At 50.4% G+C, this 19,126-nt stretch overlaps 1 protein-coding gene across 4 annotated transcripts in view; it reads left to right on the plus strand.

The window, feature by feature from the left end:
* SH3RF3 (SH3 domain containing ring finger 3) overlaps window positions 1-19,126 on the plus strand; it is a 387,937-nt gene that overhangs the window by 120,424 nt on the left and 248,387 nt on the right. The window contains exon 1 of one of the 4 annotated variants that reach the window (XM_079111163.1): window positions 16,859-18,200. The exons of the other annotated variants lie outside the window; for them this stretch is intronic. Coding sequence (XP_078967289.1) covers window positions 17,952-18,200 — 249 coding nt within the window. The 5' untranslated portion in view covers window positions 16,859-17,951. Of the gene's footprint in view, window positions 1-16,858; window positions 18,201-19,126 lie in introns of those variants that run through there. 4 annotated transcript variants of the gene reach the window in all.

Consider the following 19,126-nt stretch of genomic DNA (forward strand, 5'->3'; position numbering starts at 1 on the left):
GACGGCTCTGAATTAATTCACTTTTGAGCTCAACAGCACAAGTTATACTGTACATGACTTGTTTCTTCATGAAATTATTATTTATCATAATAAATTTTGCTATACTCAGAATACTTACAGATTTAAATATTTATTCTTATTATTAATAAAATAATCTGAGTAAGAATGGACTGGATTTTAAGGGATCTATAACTTAACCTTGATTTCTTCTCTTAAACATGGTAAATGTAGGAAATTTTTTAACAAAAGAATAATAATGATATGTTCTCTGGGCCAAATTTAGAAAATGTTACAGTGTGAAGTAAATACAAAAAAGAAATCTGTCTTGGAGGAGGAACTGGAAGAAAATGATTGAATTGCTCTATCTGTTGCAATTAAGTAATTAGCTATTTTAGAATAAAAGGTTGACTCATTAGAGAATTAGGATTTTCAAGAATTTTGAAGCCCTGGATAAAAATTAAACAAAACAAAACGAACAAACAGCAAAAAGCAGGTTACTTGGAGTAAATTCAAACAAGTGTAACTCTTTTTTCAAAGTTCTCTTTAAAATATCTAAATAAACCTTATATAGGAAATTGCATTTTATTCTGCAAAACTTTTTTTTATAAAATTGTTTTATTTTATTTTTAGATACTTTTTTTAGTTGTCTGTGGACCTTTATTTTCTGTATTTATTTATATGTGGTGCTGAGAACTGAACCCAGTGCCTCATACGTGCTAGGTGAGTGCTGTACCAACGAGCCACAACCCAGCCTATAAAGTTATTTTAAACAGAGAATTAGATGTATTAAAGATTGCCAAGTGTTTAATACTTTTTTAAAATAGGAGTTTCTAATACCTTTAAAATACATTTTGTGTCTAAAGAAGATAGATTCTAGGTTCTGGAGTTTGAGTTTTCATTCCTGTGTTCCAAAAGAGGCCAAAATACCTCAAAATAAAGCAAGGTCGAACTTTCAACATTAGAATACAAGGTTTACCATGGTTGAGATGAGCCTCCACCAAAGGTCCACCTGTTACAGACTTCATCCCCAGGGTGGCGCTGTTGGGCAGTACTCTGGACCTTTAGGAGGTGGAGTCTGGTGGGAGGACTTTAGGTCATTGGGGGCGTGCCCTCAGTGGGGATTGTGGGACCCGCCCCATCCTTTCTCTTTGCTTCCTGGCTTGTGATGTGAGCAGTTTGCTCCACCACATAATCTTGCCATGATGTGCTTCCCTTGTCCCAGACCCAAACCAATAAGGTCACCTAGTTTTGACTTGGAACCTCCAGAACTGTGAGCCAAAATAAATCATCATCATCTTCTTCTCCTTGTTCTTCTTTTCCTTCTTCTTCTTCCTCTTCCTCTTCTTCTTTCTTCTTCTCTCCTCCCTCCCTCCCTCCCTTCCTTCCTTCCTTCGTTCCTTCCTTCCTTCCTTCCTTCCTTCCTTCCTTCCTTCCTTCCTTCCTTCCTTCCTTCCTTCCTCCCTCCCTCCCTCCCTTCCTTCCTTCCTTCCTTCCTTCCTCCCTCCCTTCCTTCCTTCCTTCCTTCCTTCCTTCCTTCTTCCTTCTTTTCTTCTTCTTATAGATGGACACAATGCCTTTATTTTATTTATTTATGTGGTGCTGAGGATCAAACCCAGTGCCCCACGTGTGTGAGGCGAGCTCTCTACCACTGAGCCACAACCCCAGTCCCAAACCTTCTCATTTTTTAAGTTAACTGTCTCAGGTATTCCTTCATAGTAAGGTGAAGCTGATTAATACAAGGTTTAATCCAGAAAGTTGAAAGTGTCTAACGAGGGAAGAAGTTTGAGTCTGAATGCCCCGAACGTGTTGAATTCAATGTTCACGTTTGAAATGGTCTCTTCCAGTTCCACTTGCCAAGCGTCTGTCTTGGGTGCCTTGTTTTACAGGGCTTCAGTTTCCTCCTCACTGGTTGACCAGCCGTCCTAGTGTTCCCAGGAACGACGGGTTTCCCGGGACTTGGGTCTCTCGGTGCTGAAGCTGGGAACTAGGTGCCAGTGGACCTGATCTTCATAAACTTTGAGAAACAAAATTCACTGGTTCAGACTTGTACTCGCTCACTTAGCTTTTAAATCAGATTGATCCTTTTGGGGTCGGGTTGTTTTCTGTGGGAGGCAGAAATGCGTATGCAGCCAGAGGCCCGGGCTTGGCTGCCAGGCGGTGGCAGGAGGTGAGCGTCCCTGGTGAGGACCCTGCTGTTGCCCGACTCTAATATTTCCCAGACGTGCAACTTACTGTCTGATCCAGGTAACAGGAGTGTTGTCTACACCCACGGTTTTCATGTCTGGGCAGTGTCTTCTGCTTCTTCTCATTCATTTAAAGTCTTTTGGTTTGGACTTGGCTGTGAGTTTTGCTAAGAATTGGCTGAATCTGGGTCATTTGGGAAGGAATTTGTCTAGAAAATAGAACATAAGAGCAAGTGGTTAATTAAACCAGTAGGCCAAGTGGAGAACGTGATTTCTCTTTGATTTAGATGCAAAAATTGCTATATAGGTTTATATATAAAGATTTATAATATGCAATTTAAGAAAATAATTATTTGGGGATTAGAGATCAGGAAGTAAATATGTGAGCATTTTGTCTTAAACTGCATTTTCTTCTTTCCTACTATTATTATAGTCTTTAAATATTCTCCCACAGTTCTTAGGGTTGCCATGTGTGGTTGTGCAGGTTGCACACTGCACAACTAAGTAGGTGGACACCATTCACATCAGATTTAAATTTGTCCAGAAGGGGTGCATTTTCTGACTCACAAGAATTTCCCTGGGCAGCCGGTGTGACTATCACCACAAGCACTCAGCAAAGATATTTATAAGAAACCATGGAGGGAATAAAAATTTTCTGCTAACATTTACAACCTTCCCCATTCCAGACCGTTAGATGACTGAATTGAGGACAACTGACTTGTTTTACTAAATTTTATAATGTGTAGCAGGAGAATGGCTTAGAGCTCAGACTCAGGAGCTAGTGCCGTAATTTTCTCACTGTGTAATCCAGGGATTATGCTGATTCAGAGAGGGACAAACCCAGAACAAAATAGATGAAGAGACTGATCATTCACCCAGTGTTTTCTCTTGGGATCCTGGGAGCAGGTCGTGAGTGTCTGCCTGGGCCCTCCGAATGGAGAGCGTGGCTTCTCTTTGATTCAGGTGCGAACGTTGCCACCTAGGTTTCCATGTGAAGATTTGGAATGGGTGATTTAAGAAAATGATCATTCAGGGTATAGAGGCCCAGAAGTCCATCAGAGTCCAAAATGCTGTGTGGCTGGGAACGGGAAGGAGTGTGTTGGCACAGTGTCAGAGCAAAGCAGAACAGGCCGGTGGCCTGTACCCCAGGGGCCAGGCGCTGTTCTGTGTACCTTACCGCGTCAGTTCATTCAGCCTTTCCAGCAGCCCCATGAGGAAAGTTCCACCCCGTTTTTCAGACAGGGAATGGTACAGTGTGGACCTCACATGTCCCCCAAAGACCTTTGTGGTTAAAGCGTGGTCCCCAGCTTGGTGTCATTGGAAGGCGGTGGAGCCTTTAAGAGGTGGGGCCTGCAGGAGGTCGTAAGTCACTGGGCGAGCTCTGGAAGGGAGGCTGGCCTCTTCCTCTTTCCCGAGTGCTTCCGGTCTGGCCACCAGGGGAGCTGTTGGCCTTACCACATGCTCCCATCATGGCGTGACCCCCCAGGCCCAGAGCAACAGGGCCACCTGCTCATGGACTGAACTTCCAACTCCGGCCCAAATACAGCTTTTAGAAACAAATAAGTCACCTCTGCACTGGTTCCAGTGACGAAAGCTCGCTAACGGGGAAGTCGAGGCCGAGGAGAACAGCAGCTTTCCCTGGATCATGCAGGTGGAGCAGTGCGCCCTGGCCCGAGTGTGTGTGTGTGTGCACGCGTGTGGGACTCTTGCTTCACGTGTGTGGTCTTTCTCTTTCCTGATCAGAGGTAGGCGGCCCCTTGTGGCTGCAGGATGGCCCACTCAGGTTGAGTTTCTTGTGGCGGGTCCATCACCCCAGGGTCTGCAGACCCCCCCTGACACCCGGGCGATCGCAGGACACCCCAGTGATGCTGTTCCAGGAGTACAGCGCTCGGGGCATGGTCTGCCATATGTCGTCAGCCTCCTCGTTAGCAGGGAATGTCTGGGTGGTCTCAATGGCCAGTGCACAGGCGCGTGCAGTACAGGAGGTTATTTTCGAGTTGGACGAGGTTCACGTCAGTCAGCCAACTGGGTATCGTTATTCACAAAAGATGCAAAATTAGCAAAGCACCTTGTCAAAGTAATCTTGACAGTTGTTCCTACCAGAGTTGCTGTAAGCTCTGTAATTATGAAAATGTTAAATGAAGTGGGCGTAGGAATTTGGATGCCTTTTAAGAACCCTTGGGAACAACCTCCTGAGTTGTTTAAGTACAGGATCTGTCTGCCGGAAGGCAGGAGGAGGGCCCCGGGTGGCGGCTCATGGTGGCTTCCAGCGGGCACCAGTCTGCTTTGTGGCCAGGATCCCAGCTGACTGGTGTCTTCCTGGTTTAGTGAAGACAGTGAAAGGAACCGTCCGAGATCTTCCATTTCTTGCTCCAGCCCTGGTTGGTGCCGTGCCCCGGAGTAGGGTCTCCCACGCAGGCCTGTGCGTGGTGGGCACAGCCTCTTGGCTTTCTTTTCCCTCATCCCAGATGTAAACCTGTGCAGTGGAGCCTCCATATCCCCGGGTTCCGCCTGTGCAGAGTCTACCAACTGTGGATCAAAACGGTTTTTTAAAAATAATGTCTTTCCTGAGCCCATTTTTTCTGTGTCAGTAAAAGATGAGCGTATCACCACTCTGCCCAGCATTGGTACCACGTCAGATATTACAGGAAGTCCAGAGGGATGCAGAGTCCACAGGAGCATGTTTGTATGCTCTACACGAATCCTACACCATTTTAGATAAGGGACCTGAGCATCCGCAGATTTGGTGTCTGAGGGGACCCTGGAGCCTTTCCCGAGCAGCCACTGAGACACTGTACGTCACCGTTGATGCCAGGCGTCCACTTCAGGGGGAGAGGCCATGGCCATGCTGCTCTGCTCTGACCCCAGGGCCAGCAGAGGCCCCACTGCCCCACACGTCCTCCCTGAGCTGAGCAGAAAAGGCACTTTGGGAAGATGACTTACTGGAGCCCGTCAGTGACAGGGCACCCACTGCTTTTCCTTCACCTGGATGGTCCCCGGTCCCTGTAAACCTGGGATTGAAGGAAGCTGATGTGTGGTCTTAGTCCTGAAGTGAACTTGAGGTGTTCTTTTTTAAAAAAAAATTTTGTAGATGTCGATGGACCTTTATTTTTATTCATTTATTTATATGCAGGGCTGAGAATCAAGCCCAGTGCCTCACATATACTAGGCAGGTGCTCTGCCACTGAGCCACAACCCAGCCCCTTTAGGAGTTCTTGACATTTCAGTTGGAAGCGATTTTCATCTCTTTATGGATACAGACACCAATGCCGTAGGTCCCTGGGAGAAGTGGACATGTTTCAGACGAGGGTTGCTGTGAACACGGAGGCAGGAGACTCAGGATCCATTACAAACACTTACAAGGTCCAGATTCAGGCCACTCCCAGGCGTGGGAGCAAGTATTTAGAGGGGCATGCTGTGTGCAGGGGAGCCCCTTGGTTGGCGTGTGTCGGGCCTGTGTAGTCACATTTTCGTCACTGTGACAAAATGCCTGAGATAAGCAACCTAAAGAAGGAAAGGTTTGTTTGGCTCATGGTTTCAGAAGTTTCAGTCCATGGTTGGTTGGCTCAGTTGCTTTTGGGCCTGTGAGAGGCAGAATATCCTGGGGGGGGTGCCCGGCGGGGAGCGTAGCTGCTCACCTCCCGGTGAGAAGAGATGGGGGTCCCAGTATTCCCTCCAAGGGCACGTCACCACCCCCACCTCTCTTCCTTCCTCTAAGCCCACCTCCCAGAGGTGCCACCCTGTGGACGAAGCAGCACGTGGCCTTTGGAGGATGCTCAGAGCCAAGCCGTGACAGGGCCTGAGAGTTTCAGGGGGATTTGCTCACCAGTGGCCCATACTTCCCATTGTTACTCTTTCTTTGCTAGTTTTTGTTGCCTGAATTTTGTTTTGTTTTGTTGGTACCGGGGATTGAACTCAGGGACACTCAACCACTTAGCCACACCCCCAGCTTTATTTTGTATTTTTTTCAGAGACAGGATCTCACTGAGCTGCTTAGCACCTTGCTTTTGCTGAGGCTGGCTTTGAACTCATGATCCTCCTGCCTCAGCCTCCCGAGCCGCTGGGATTACAGGTGTGCGCCGCTGTGCCCGGCTCTGAGTTCTCTAAATCTTTTTTCCACCGTGCCCGGCTCTGAATTCTCTAAATTTTTTTTTTTTTTTTTCCTCATTTTCTCTGGCTAGAGTTAAATTTTACTTAGGGAATTGGAAAACACCAGGCTACGGGTGGATGAGTCATTGAAGAACAGAGGCAGGGAGGGTTTTATTTCAAGGTATTTCAGCTGCCGGGTGACACTGTGGCACTGTGGGCATTCCGGTGCCCCAGAGACTGGCCACCAGCCTCTGGTCCCCTAAAACATTACGTTTAAAAGTGTTCCTTCATGAGGGAAGATGCTGGGTGGCTTGGGGAGCCAGCAGCCTCTCCTGCGGGAAGGGGTCCCAGCACCCCTCCTCCAAGGTACCTCTTGTTAGGATCCCCCAGTGGAGTGGCCGGCCCTGAGTCACCACTGCCGGCCAGGCCCCCGTCTCTGCATTTAAAGCCCACTAGGATGATCTGTGTTTCGGTGGCTGTGACGTCTCAGTCTAGGCAACCTGGAAGCCACCAGGGTCCCTGGTTTCTCTGCCTGCCATGCCTTTCCTTGGGCAGCCTCGAGCCATTCATTCCATCCTGTGACAATGGGCTGAACAAGTGAATTCCTCTTGGGGGCTTGGGGAGGGGAGAGGAGGGAGGTGGAGGAAGGAGCCTGTGGCCTTCCATGAGTGGCAGATGCCCCTGTGTCTGTGAGGGCCTCTGGGAGGAGGCCAGCCAGGAAGATGTGACTGCATCCACAGTGTGGAAGGCGGGGGGACAGGCTGTCATGCCTCTCCCTTGGACCCACGGGGCCAGGTCAGACTCCACCTGCACCATTCCTGTTACGGTTTAGATGTGGCGTCCCCCAGAGCTCCTGTACGATAGTGCAAGAAGGTTTGGAGGAGAAATGATTGGGCCACAGCTATGACTAATCAGTGAGTCAGTCCCTTAAGGGATGAACGAGTGGTAAGCAGGTGGCGTGTGGCTGGAGGAGGTGGGCACTGGGGACATGGCTGTGGGGTGTGTATTTGTATCTGGCCAGTGGACATGCTCTCTGCTTCCTGATCACCCTGTGAGCTGCTTCCTTCTGCCACATTCTTCCGCCATGATGGAACCCTCACCTGGAGCCCTGAGGAATGGAGTTGGCTTTCCATGGATGAAGACCTCTGAAACTGTGAGCCCTCAGATAAACTCTTCCTCCTTTAAAATTGTTCTGGTTGGGTTCTTCTAGTCACAGCAGCGAAAAAGCGGACTGAAACAAGCCCACAGAGGGGCGCTCTCCTTGCGGCCTTGGCGTGTCCTCGAGGAAGGCCTCTGGCAAGTCACCTGTTTCCTGAATTGAGCAGCTGGAGCTTGACTACCTCAGTGTCCAAAATCTGCGAGGGACCCAAAGTGCAGAAACGAAGACTAAGGATGGATGCTTTCTGCCAAGGAGACCAAGTCCAGCTGAAGTAGAGACTTTCCTGGGACCCTGTGTTCCCGGTGAGCCTCTGTAGGCACAGGCAGAGCGTGCTGTCCCGACACCAGGGTCAGGGCTGTCCGTGGTTCGGCGTCTTCTTCCCCGTGAGCCAGTGCCTCGTGTACACACACGCAGGTCCACACAGGTGTCCACATGGCCACGCACACGCATGCACACGCATGTCCCCATGCCTTTGCACACATGCCCATGTGGCTGCGCTCACACGCACTCATTGTTTCCTGACTCGGAAGCCCCGCTGTCCTGGCGCTCCCCAGGAATCCCTCTACCCTCACAAGGCAGGCTCCTTATTAAGACAGACTTTCTCATCAGAGGCAGAGCTAAGGATCAGCGCTCATCTGGCCCACCAGCACCGGGGCTGAGAGGCCTTTACCCCATTAACCTACACTTTTGCAAGAATAAATCTACCTTAATAATGCTCAGTGGCGGGAGTTCTAGGATCAGGGCTGCGTTAGAGCTATCAGGAGGGAATGAGATGAATATTCATGGGGGATCCTAATGCGTCTGGCCAGCATGACAGCCAGCTGAGGTTTTGTCCCCATTTTGAAGAGCAAGAAACCACAGTTGGGAGGACCACTACATCTAACAAGGCGGAGGTTTCCATGAGGGTCTCTGGACGTCCCCTGTCTTCGAGCTTTCTGTGGCCTCTTGCACGTGGCGAGGGCCTTCTCTGGGCATCAGCTCCATGCAGTCCTGCCAAGTGGACGGGTGTGAGTCCTGGAACCCTCAGTGAGGGTGGGGATGCGTCACCAACTGTCCTCACCCCTGGCCGTCATCCAGCCGCTCACCCTGCCCCCCCAGCATGGTACCACTGCCTTTGCTGCTGACATTGGTTCCTACACTGACCAGCTAGGAGCGTGCAGCCTGGGCAGGTGCTTGATGTCAAGATGCAGCTGGCTTATGAAGCACCGGCTCCAAGTGTGCAGACTGGCCTGGTTCTGACACAGCTGCGCCCCCCTGAGGGTCCCCCTGGGACCGCCGTCCAGAGCCGGGGAGCCCCAAAGACCTAGAAGGAGGGAGGCTGGGACTTTCAGGGCTTCCCTGTTCTGAACTCTGCTGAGCCATGTGACATAGTGACCGAAGAATGCTGGTGGATTGGGGTCCCAGACAGGCAGCCCCTGGCCTGCACTCAGCCTGCAGTCTGCCTTCCTGGGTCACCCCCTGGGGCCTCCAGCCACCTTCTCCTTTTGTGCAAAGTCAGGGCTCTTCAGGTCCCTTTAGTCCTTGGCCGTCTCAGGAGCTTGTTCATGTCATTTTTCTCACAATGCCCCGGGGTTACTTTATTTCAGGGGCATGTTATTTATTGAGAAGTTGGTGACAGGAAAGATAACCTGATGTACGTTCAAATATAACGACCTCGATGCTTGTTCTTAAACCTAAAGAAGAAAGTTTTTTGCTTTTCCCCCCTGATTTGGTTTCCTTTCACTTCTTTGGCTAGGTGAGGTTTCCCATAGGTGCATATGAAAGGGACGTTGTTAAGGTGGGGCCCCCTGACGTCTCTGGGAGTTCTCCATGTTTATCTGGCTCCATCAGCTTCTAGCACTTGGCTGGCCTCTGGGCTGGGGCACAGGGGGACTGTAGAGGTGTGTCTGTGGCCTGCTGTGTGAAGCGGGGCTCCTGCAGACAGCCCGCATGCTCTCACGTACCCTGGGCGCTTCTCTGCTGGTGTGTGCTCTCCACTCTGCACGCTGTCCCCACCGGAGAGATCTTTTCCAAGTGGTAATCATGATGTTTTTAGGAGAGCGACGCTTGTGATATTTATCTCAATCCTGGGAATACTTTTTGGAGAGCAGGAGATTCTCTGGGGTCTTTTCATTTTATGAATTCTCAGTGCATTCAGGGACTAAACGCTTTCCTCAGATTCTCTGGATGGCTGTTTGTAAACCTGCAATATGCTAACTAGGGTGATTTCGCCTTCCTCTCCCTGGTGGAGAAACCATGTAAGATGACGCCTGCGTTGTCTCTGCAGTCCCTGCACACTGCTGCCACAGCCTCAGCAGGATGCTGGGCAAGCTGGGTGAGAGGGGACCTGTTGCCCTGGATCAGGGGCCAACATGGGCTCCTCTAGGAATCAGGAGAGCAGTCCAGGTCCCTCATGTAGGAGAGCAGGGGGAGTCTGCAAGGGGAGTGGGGACAGACCAGACCACACTGGAGAAAGCGTCCACCTCCAGCCTTGCCTTGCCAGCTCCGTGCTTCACCTGTTAAGACTGGTATTTCCATCTGTAGAGTGGGCTCAGGAGCACCTGCTGGTCAACAGGAGGCTCCCTCTCTGACACGTGAAGTGTCTGGCGCAGGGTGGGACCCAGGGCGGTGCTCTGGGAGGGTGGACAGGCTGTCCAGGGCAGAGGAGAGTGAGGGTGAAGCAGAGATCCACAAGGCCAACCTGAGTCTGCCCTTTGACAGCCTGTCCAGCGAGAGAATGGACTTGGGCTCCGGGTGACCCTCTGTCACAGCTAAACCAGGTTTCTCAGTGCACAGTCTAAGAGGAAGGGACTTCTCTTGCCTTTATAGAGAATCATCAAGGCAATGGACTGACTAGATGGGTGGGTGACTTCTGAACCCCTTCCTGTCCCAGGTAGTCAAAGAGCGTGGCTTCTGGGACTGGCAGGTGTGAAGGCCATTCTCAGACCTCCTCCTCCCCCAGAGGAGGCTGTGTCTGCAGGAGGGAGTTCAGTAGGGTGGGCGCATGGCTGTAACGGCTTACAAGGCAGCTCTTTCTGCCAAGAGACCCAGTCAGAGCCTGGCGGCCTGGGTGGCAGGCCAGTGCTTCCCTGTGTGGCTCAGAGCTGCTGGCTGTGTTACGCAGGCGCGGGTGGTGAAGCCCAGGTAATGGCCTTCTGGCTGCAGTGGTGTGGATGTTAGAGGCCTCCATGCTGAGGGCTCTTTCTTTCATGTAGAACAGAGCAATGAGGAGGAGGCAACTGTCCCCTATCCAGGGCTTGGGGAAGCCTCGTTCCTTGTATGGTGCTGAGCCGTGAGAAGCAGGGGATCTAGGTCATCACGAAGCTTGCATGTTCTCGCTGAGATGACAACAAAGCAGTAAAAGGGGCCATCTGTGTGTGCCTCGGCCAGGTGTGTCCTCCATCCAGCGACAACTGAAAAGTCTTCAAACATGAGCATCAAACGGGAAGCAGTGGTGTGCATGGGCAGTGGAGGAAGCCCCCAGTATCTCTGATTTACAATCAGGGCGTCCATCCTTACCCTGTCCTCTTTAGAGGTGCAGAGCACCCAGCGTGGCCCCGTGGATGCATGCACGTCCCTCCAGAATAGGTCCTTCCAGGTGGAACTGAGAAAGCCACGCCCACTCCTTTGGCTCCATGCTCATCGATTGAAAAACGTGTCATATCACACAGGCCCTGCAGCTCCAGAAGCAGGCAGGAAGACATTGTGAGGTGGAGGGCACCCCACTGTGAGCTGGGGTGACCAAGACCAAGCAGGAAAGTGCACACTATTTAATCAGGGTGGAGCCCAGGTCTGCTTCTCAGCAGGCAAGCCTGGAGGGGCTGAGCTGTGAGTGACACCTTTCCAGATGTGGCTGGAGCTGGATTTGGGCAGGGTCCTGGCATGCACCTGGAGTGACCCTTTCTAGTACCGTCTCCTCTCTGAGAGGCTGTCCTGAAAGAACAACCTATGTTCATCTACCCACTTGGCTCAGGAGATGAAAATCCACTTCCTGAAAGGCAAATTCTCTGCCTGGTTATTCACAAAAAACCCTCAGAGAATCAATTTCTCTATGTGTCAACACCCTAGCCACAGGGGGCTTTCAAATTCTCTGTATTCCAGCTACTCTATTACTTACTCTTTAAAAGTCTTTGAGGGAGGGAACTGAGCAGACTCAGATCTCAAGCCAAGAGGGAAAGGTCTGGGTAGGTTCTCAGACTGCAGGGAGGAGGTCCCCCACGGGATCCATGAGACCGCCAGGGCTTCTGAAGCAGGGCTTGAAGGTGGCAACTCCAGAGCTCTGCAGGCAGCACGGGCTGAGCCTGGTGCTGGGGGAGCCCCTTGATTCCACTGCCCACTCTTTCTGACGCTTTTACGTTCTGGGCACCTGAGATACTTATCTTTCTCATTTACAAAATCAATTACCCAAGTACTTTCTCTGCAAGCTTTCAAGCCTCCAAAATCTCAATGCAGAATCTTAATGATGATCTTCTTTAAATAAGATTTTGTTAGAAAAAAACAACCATCAACCTAATGGGAAAAAGACCCCCTACACACACATCCTAGTAATAACATTTCCCAGTCCTGTCCCAGCCCAGGCAAGAAGGGGATCCCGGGCTTGCTCCCTCTTGTTTAACTGCCAGGATTGGCAGATGGGAGGATCAGCCACAGGCCTCCTACTTTTTGGATCATACTGTGTCCCTCAAGGGACCCTGGTTGTATATAGCCTAATGACCTTTTCTCCTAATCTAATGAAGTAGAATGATGTATGCCCTTCAGAGAATTTTAGTGCCCATCATCGTTAGTGTGTTAGAATGCTTCTTGTGCAGGAGAGTAGCAAGCCCACATAACAGAGAGGGCAAGCTTCTGCTTCCCCCTGTAAGTGTAGGCTGGAGTGACTGGCCTGTAGGGTGCTCTCAGTTCTCAAACCCCGTGAAAGCCACCATCAGATCCTGGAAATGTCCAACAGATCTGATTTCAACCCGACAGATTTTAAATACACTCCCCAATTCAACAAGACAGGCTAAGAAACAGGCAAATACAGCACATGCTTTTGTAAAAGAGGGATTTCTCAGCTTCACTAGAAATTTCCAGGCAGGGCAGAGATGGACTCACTGGAGTGTTTGGAGAGATCTCAACGTAAAGAGTGCAATAAGTTGTCTGCCTTTAAGGAAACCGAAGTCTGGAGAAGAAAAGAGTTGTGAATATTTGCATACTTAAGCAGTATTGGGGTAAACAGTAATGACCTTGCAAGTCATGGTTTTTATTAGCAGTTGAATTATCCAGACTGTAAATTTTATAACAGAGGGGGAGATTGCCACAAATTAGTTTGGCTAGACAGAGAAAGCTTAAAAGATAACTTGGAGTTCTGTGTGGTTTTCTTTTGTCTTTCTTTTTTTTCCTGTGATGCTGGGGATCGAACACAGGGCCTCGTGCGTGCTAGGCAAGAGCCCAATCACTGAGTCACATCTAGCTCATTATTTCTGATTCTGCAATTCTCTCAAGAGAAAAACAACCTCCTGGCTCTGTTCAGAGGCTGAACAACCCGCAACCTCGGGGGTCTTGGGTGGACAATCGCCTTTCTGGGCTTCTTTCTTTTCTTCATCAGATAAGGGTCATCTCCTGGCCTCCATTTAAGAGGAGGTGTCTAAAGACAAGGTGTAGCATTGCTGATGGGTCAGCCCCTGGAAAGCTGCATGAGGGGGCATGTTATCAGCAATCTGTGCTACAGGCTCCCTCGGGCCCCTGGGCACTAGGATGTCAGCTGATCAGCTGCTCCCAAACAAGGGTAGAAAGTTGGACCTAGACCACCAGTGCCACCCAGAACCCCTCCCCCAACTGGTGGCTGTGCTCTGAAAGCTGGAGAGAAATGTGTTGTGTCTCCATTACAGAAGAACCCTGCCACACTGCTCTCTCCAGATCGTGGGTCTTGAACATCAGAAGACCTCTGCTCAGGGCTCTCTGGGGTAGAGGCGCAGGCCAGCCTGGCTCCTGCCCAGACTCTTCCCCAGCTGCATCCCTTAGGAGGTCCCTCGTCACCCGGCCCCTCCAGTGCCTGCCCATGGAAGCTGGTCTGGATGCTGGGTGGAGGCTCCACCCTGTCTGGATGGCATGTGTTTTCCCGCTTGCTTTTGAGGCACTACTCAATCTGGGGAATTGGGGCCAAGTTGGACACAGGGGTTGAGTGACCTGCTGCAGGGACTCTGCCTCTGGGGCCCTTGGGAAGTTGGGGATTCTCCTTTCTTGTTATTGAGAAGGAACATTTAAGAAAGCCATGAGGATTCCTGTGGCAGGAATGGCGTGGAGAACAGCTCTGCGTCAGGAGTAAGAGCCAAAGCAGGAAGAGGCCTAGGCCACTGCCGGAGGTGGCATGGGGTGGGGGTGGGGTGGATAAACAACGGATGGAAAGGGGCAGCACGGAAAACGCACAGTGCTGTGTGCGGAAGAAGCTCGCCCTTCCTGTTGCCCTTTCTCCTCACGTAATTAAAACTTCAGATGGTCGACACAAACACTGTTCATCCTGGGGGCTGGGGTTGTGGCTCAGTGGTACAGCGCTTGCCTAGCATGCGTGAGGGCCTGGGTTCAATCCTCAGCACCACACAAAAATAAAATAAAGATATTGTGTCCACCTATAACATATATATAAAATATATATTAAAAAGCACTATCCGTTCTGAAATAAGCTGGATACTAAGGATATACCACCTTGTAGGGGTGGAAGTCACCCCACGTGGGGACAGTGGGACTCTCCTGCTCCTCAGGTTGCTTCATCTGTGGAGTGAAAAACCCTAATAGCTGTAGGCCCTGAGCAGCAGGGTCTCTTAGAGGCAGTGCTGCTGCTCCTCCTCCTCTCCAGGTGTCGTGTGTGTGTGTGTGTGTGTGTGTGTGTGTGTGTGTGTGCACGTGCCTCCCCTCTCTGCTCTGGTCCTGCTGGGGCAGCTTCCACCAAAACAGAATGTGTCTTTGCTCTGGGTTGAATTCATAGTCACAGGTCATCTGATTAGGGCTGGAAGTTCTAATGAGCAGTTGCAGGTTTTTTAGTAATAAAAAATCTAAAATTATTTCCTAAGAGAGATTGACAGCTAAAAGCTTTTAGTATATGAAGTTGCCAGAGCGGTGAGGAATAATGGGAATTCCCCAGTGGGCTACAGAGGTGGACACCACTGAGCTGGGCCACTAAGACCCCTTCTAGCCACTCAGTCTGAAATGTTTCAGGGATTGAAGAAAAGTCAAAATGGCCCACAGATCCTGGAGAAATCCTTAGGAGCACAGAAGTTTGCTTATATGTGTGTGCATGTAGGTGCTTGTGTGTTGTGCATGCTATATGTGTGTGGTGTGTATGCATGTGTGTGCTCATGCGGTGTGTGTGCTAGTGTGTTTGCCTACATGTGTATTGTATGTGTGCATATGCATGGGTGCTGTGTACGCACGTGTCTTACATGGCACTGTATGTACATGTGGGATGCTATGTGTGTTGTGGGTGCATGTATCCTTGTTATGTGTGTGTGGTGTGTTCATGTATGTCTCTGTGTCCCAGGAGTCCATGCATCTGATAAGAGGCTGTCCCAAGCCAGAGCACAAGACTTGTAGGAACAAGTTTGAGGACATGTCAGGGGCCCCAGCATTTGGTAAATTTTGCTCTTAGTATCCTTAATCTGTACCTATTGACCGTGTCTGCCCTCATTGCTACCCCAACTCCAGGGAAATCCTTACACCACTGGTGTCACCAGGGGGCCCTGTGCCTGGTGTGAAGAGCAGCACTCAGCACAGTGCAAGCCTGCCACACTCCCGAGGGTAGCTGCGTAGGCAGCACACAGAAACAGATTCAGAAGCCTCGTCCCTTGGCCAACAGGCAGTGACAAACAGGCCCACGTTGGCTTTGCTACCAGCATGAGGGGAGAGAGGGGCGAGGCATCTGTGTGAAAGCCATGCTATCTAATCACCCTCCAGATATTCAGAGCTAAAGACCAATGCTGTGGATAGCCTCCCCGCTAAGGACAGGCTGATTTATGTCCCCAAGCAGTGAAGAATATCATCTATGAGCTGGTTTATTTACAATTGTGTATAAGCATCAGTATTTAATTTGCAAACCTACAACATCTTTATAAGATTTAAGAAGGAAATAATAGTTCCTGCAGACAGACATGAATAAAAGCATTGATCACTATTGAAATATACTATCAATTAAAGCATGCTGATTCCTCCAGCCTCTGACAGTGGTCGCCTAGTAACAGGGAGGTTGTTGATCTGGGTGGGAGTCGCTTCCTATCAGTTATTTTGCCTGTACGTGCTGAGACTCAGTAATAGACTTTAGGAATCCCCCTCCCTCCAAGTAGGAAATGCATGTCAAGGCAAACAATGGAACCAGACACAGCTTCCTGTTAGGGTCATGGTCGGGCAATAGGGCAGTGTCCCAACATGGGGGCCAGCCTGAAGAAAACCCAAACAGACCAAAGATAACTGCAGTTTGTAATGTGCTGAGCATGTGGACGGAGGGCTCAGAGGGCAGGAAAGAGGTGACTGTGAGGAAGCCTTGCTGCTGGGCTCCTTGTTACAGGACAGAACGGTGTCCTGCACCTCCTGCTTGGCTGGCTTCGCTTCCTTCCAACAGAACCTGTCAAGGTAGCTTCCTAATGAAGGCTCCTGAGGCTGGAGCTGTCCTGGAGTGTCAGGACAGGGAGGCCTGGAGCCAGGGAGGCTGGCAGCCCTGATTCTGCAAGGTAGGAACCCCATCCTGAGACCCCTCTTCCCTTTCTCACTTGCTCCCATATCCTCACTGAATGTGGGGAAGCATCGGACAGAACATGCAGCCTTGGTTCTGTCCCAGGAGGAGGCTCTGAGTTCAGGCCCTGAAGAGCAACGCCCCCTGGGGAGTGGAAGATGAAGCCCAGGTAGTGGCGTAGGGGTTGGGGGAGCAGGGAGCACATCCCCTGGGCTCTCGGTTTAGGATGGGAGATGACAGTGCCCCTTCTCTCAGTCCTGCCAGAGACTGAGTGATTGAGCTGAGCATCCCAACCATATTAATCTGTTTTCTGTTATTATTAACAAAGAAAAAGAAAAGAGGTTTATGTATTTCATAGTTTTGGAGGCTGGAAGCCCAAAGTGAGGTGACCTTACCTGTTTAGTCAATGGTGAGGGCCTCCCTGGCTGTGTCACATCATGGCGGGTGGCATTGTGGCAGGAGTGCATGTGAGAGGGAGAAGTCATATGGCCAAACAGGAAGTGATTTAGGGGTCATGCTCACTCTTACAACATCTCATTCTCTCAGAAACGAACTGGTGTCCTACAAGAAGTACTTTATTTCCTTCTAAGGGCAGCTCCCCTAATGATCTAAAATCTCCTTCTGCTGATCCCCACCTTTTCCAGGGCCCACCACCTCAACCCTGCCACAACACAAGAACTGTTGGGGGGCACATCAACAGACCACAACACCGTCTAAGGGCTCCCAGACGCTAGGCCCAGCCCTCTGCCTGCCCTCCAGCCCCATCGGAAGCCTGTAGCAGAGGAGGACCGGGAGCTCGGGGGAGGTGGGTGAATGGAGGCACAGGTCACCTCTGGTATTCACTTTGCTGATGACAGTGTGACAGGAAACAGACAGAATGGAGAATGAAGCAAACTGGACAGATTCATCTTCTCAAGTGATTTTTATGTGGAGCTAACAATCTCGAGCCCTGATGGGCAAAGTCAAGTCTTGTGTTTTTCTTTTCCTTTTTTTTTTTTTGAGGTATCCAGTGAGGACTTCTCTAGCCATAAAACCTACAATGATGCTGATGAGGCTTTTGAATACCTCCACCTCCAAATGGAGGTGTTCCAAGTGCACAGTGCTCTGACCTCACCTACACGTGGCACAAGGGCCATCCGTATTGGGGATTTTGAGCCAGAGAGCTTTGGAAGCCTGTGCCTTGCCGGCAGCCCCCAAGGCAGGCAGAGGGGTAAAGGTGATGGTTTCCCTTTAACTTTTGTCCTGGGAGAGGCTACAGTGTTATAATCAGACTCCCGAGTTCTCATTCATGATTTTTTGACATTGATAGAAAATGACTGTCACCAAATCAAGAATGATGACAGTAGCAAAGATCCAATAACCTTGCCTCCCTTGAGGACAGAGAGAAGGCCGCCAGCAAAACACTGCTCTTCCAGAACACACTGAGGCTTCTTCGTAGTCTGTTGACCTCATCATTCTGGACTTTTCTTGTCTGGTGACTAAGCACTACTATTTCCTTCTCTTCATACTTTAGGAAGCCAGTCCCCACCCCCGCCCCCACTTCCTTCTGATTTCAAGTACCAGATAGTGCTTAATAGATTGTTGCCAAAATCCTCATGCATTTTCAGAACTGGGACCAAGATTTGTGAAAACTCATACATTCAGGCATTTATTAATTACATCAGTCTAAGTCCCAGGGTCCCATGGCAGAAAAGCAAAATGTCACTAGTACTAATAAGCCGGCTGTGCAGAGAATTCCTGGCTGTACAGAAAATTAATGAAGCCCTAGGAAAGAGAATGATGAAATACTTAATAGATTACGGATTGAAGCTGCTAATCCCCCAGCTCTGTCTGGGGCTGAATGAAGCACATGCCGGAGCCAGGCGGATCTTTTGCCAGTGAGTCACTAGCACAGAGGGCACAGAGGGTGAAGGAGGCTTCTCCCTACCCCAGGTCCTACCACCCTTCCCTGCAGGCTCAGCCTCACTCAGGGGTCCTTCACGCATGTTTGGATTTCAGATCAGCAAATCAGGGCTGCTGTAGCCAGTCAGAGGAACATCAGTGGGTTGGAGTGCGAGTCAGGATGAAAGCCCAAAGGGACCTCCTTAAGGTGAGTCTGGTCGCTTGAGGTGTGGGTCACAGCTCTCAGGAGGCGGGGGCCACTCCCAGGCCTAGGAGACCCCCCACCATAAAGCAGCAAGCTGTGTCGGGAGGAGCAGGGCCGCTCGGTGGAGGGTCATGGATTCCTGCTAGAGGACAGGCCCAGGGTGCCCAAGGCTGCCACAGAGAAGGGGAGGTTTCCTCTTGATTCACCCAGGGCTCAGGCCATGTGACGTTCGTGGGCAGAAGGTTGGATGGGATATGATGGGCAGAACTGAAGCCCAGGGCTGCATGTCTGTGTCGGGTCAACCCCGCGCACAACACAGGAGGCCGTGGAGACAGGAGTGCAACAACACGGTGTAAGATGCAGCGCCTTAGTCATGTCATGCTCCTGCCTGCTGTTGGGAGCTTTCTTTGGGACCATTCCTGGACTGTTTCTTCTCCTACCCAGGTTCGCCTTCCCCTAGGTGGGGGTGCTGTCCAGGCAGGCCTCCCAGGGAAAATCAAGCACCTTGACCATCAAAGGTCAACAGAACCATGTTCAGATCACATGGTGAGGGAATCTATAAGGAGACCTGTGCTGGCACCTGTCCCCCTGAGTCAGCCTCAGGGTGGCCAAGGGAGACAAGATCTCAGCTGAACTCTCAGTGGGTAGTTTTGCCCTGCCTCTGAATTGCAATTTCTTTTTTATTTTTAGTCAGTGTTTTTAGTCATGACTTAGTGAACGTTTACTGTGTGCCTGAGGTTGTCGGGAGCATTAACTAATCCAACTCAGTGTTATTCCTTCTGTTAGTTGGCTTTCTGTTCCTGTGACAAAGTACCAGAGATAAATAGCTGAAAAGGAGGAAAGGTTTATATTTTGTCTCATGCTTTCAGAGATTCATGGTCCCTTTGGGCCTGTGGCAGCATATAGGTCATGGAGGGAAGCATGGTGGA

This window comes from Sciurus vulgaris (assembly GCF_902686455.1).
Source record: "Sciurus vulgaris genome assembly, chromosome: 14".
Lineage (NCBI taxonomy): Eukaryota > Metazoa > Chordata > Mammalia > Rodentia > Sciuridae > Sciurus > Sciurus vulgaris.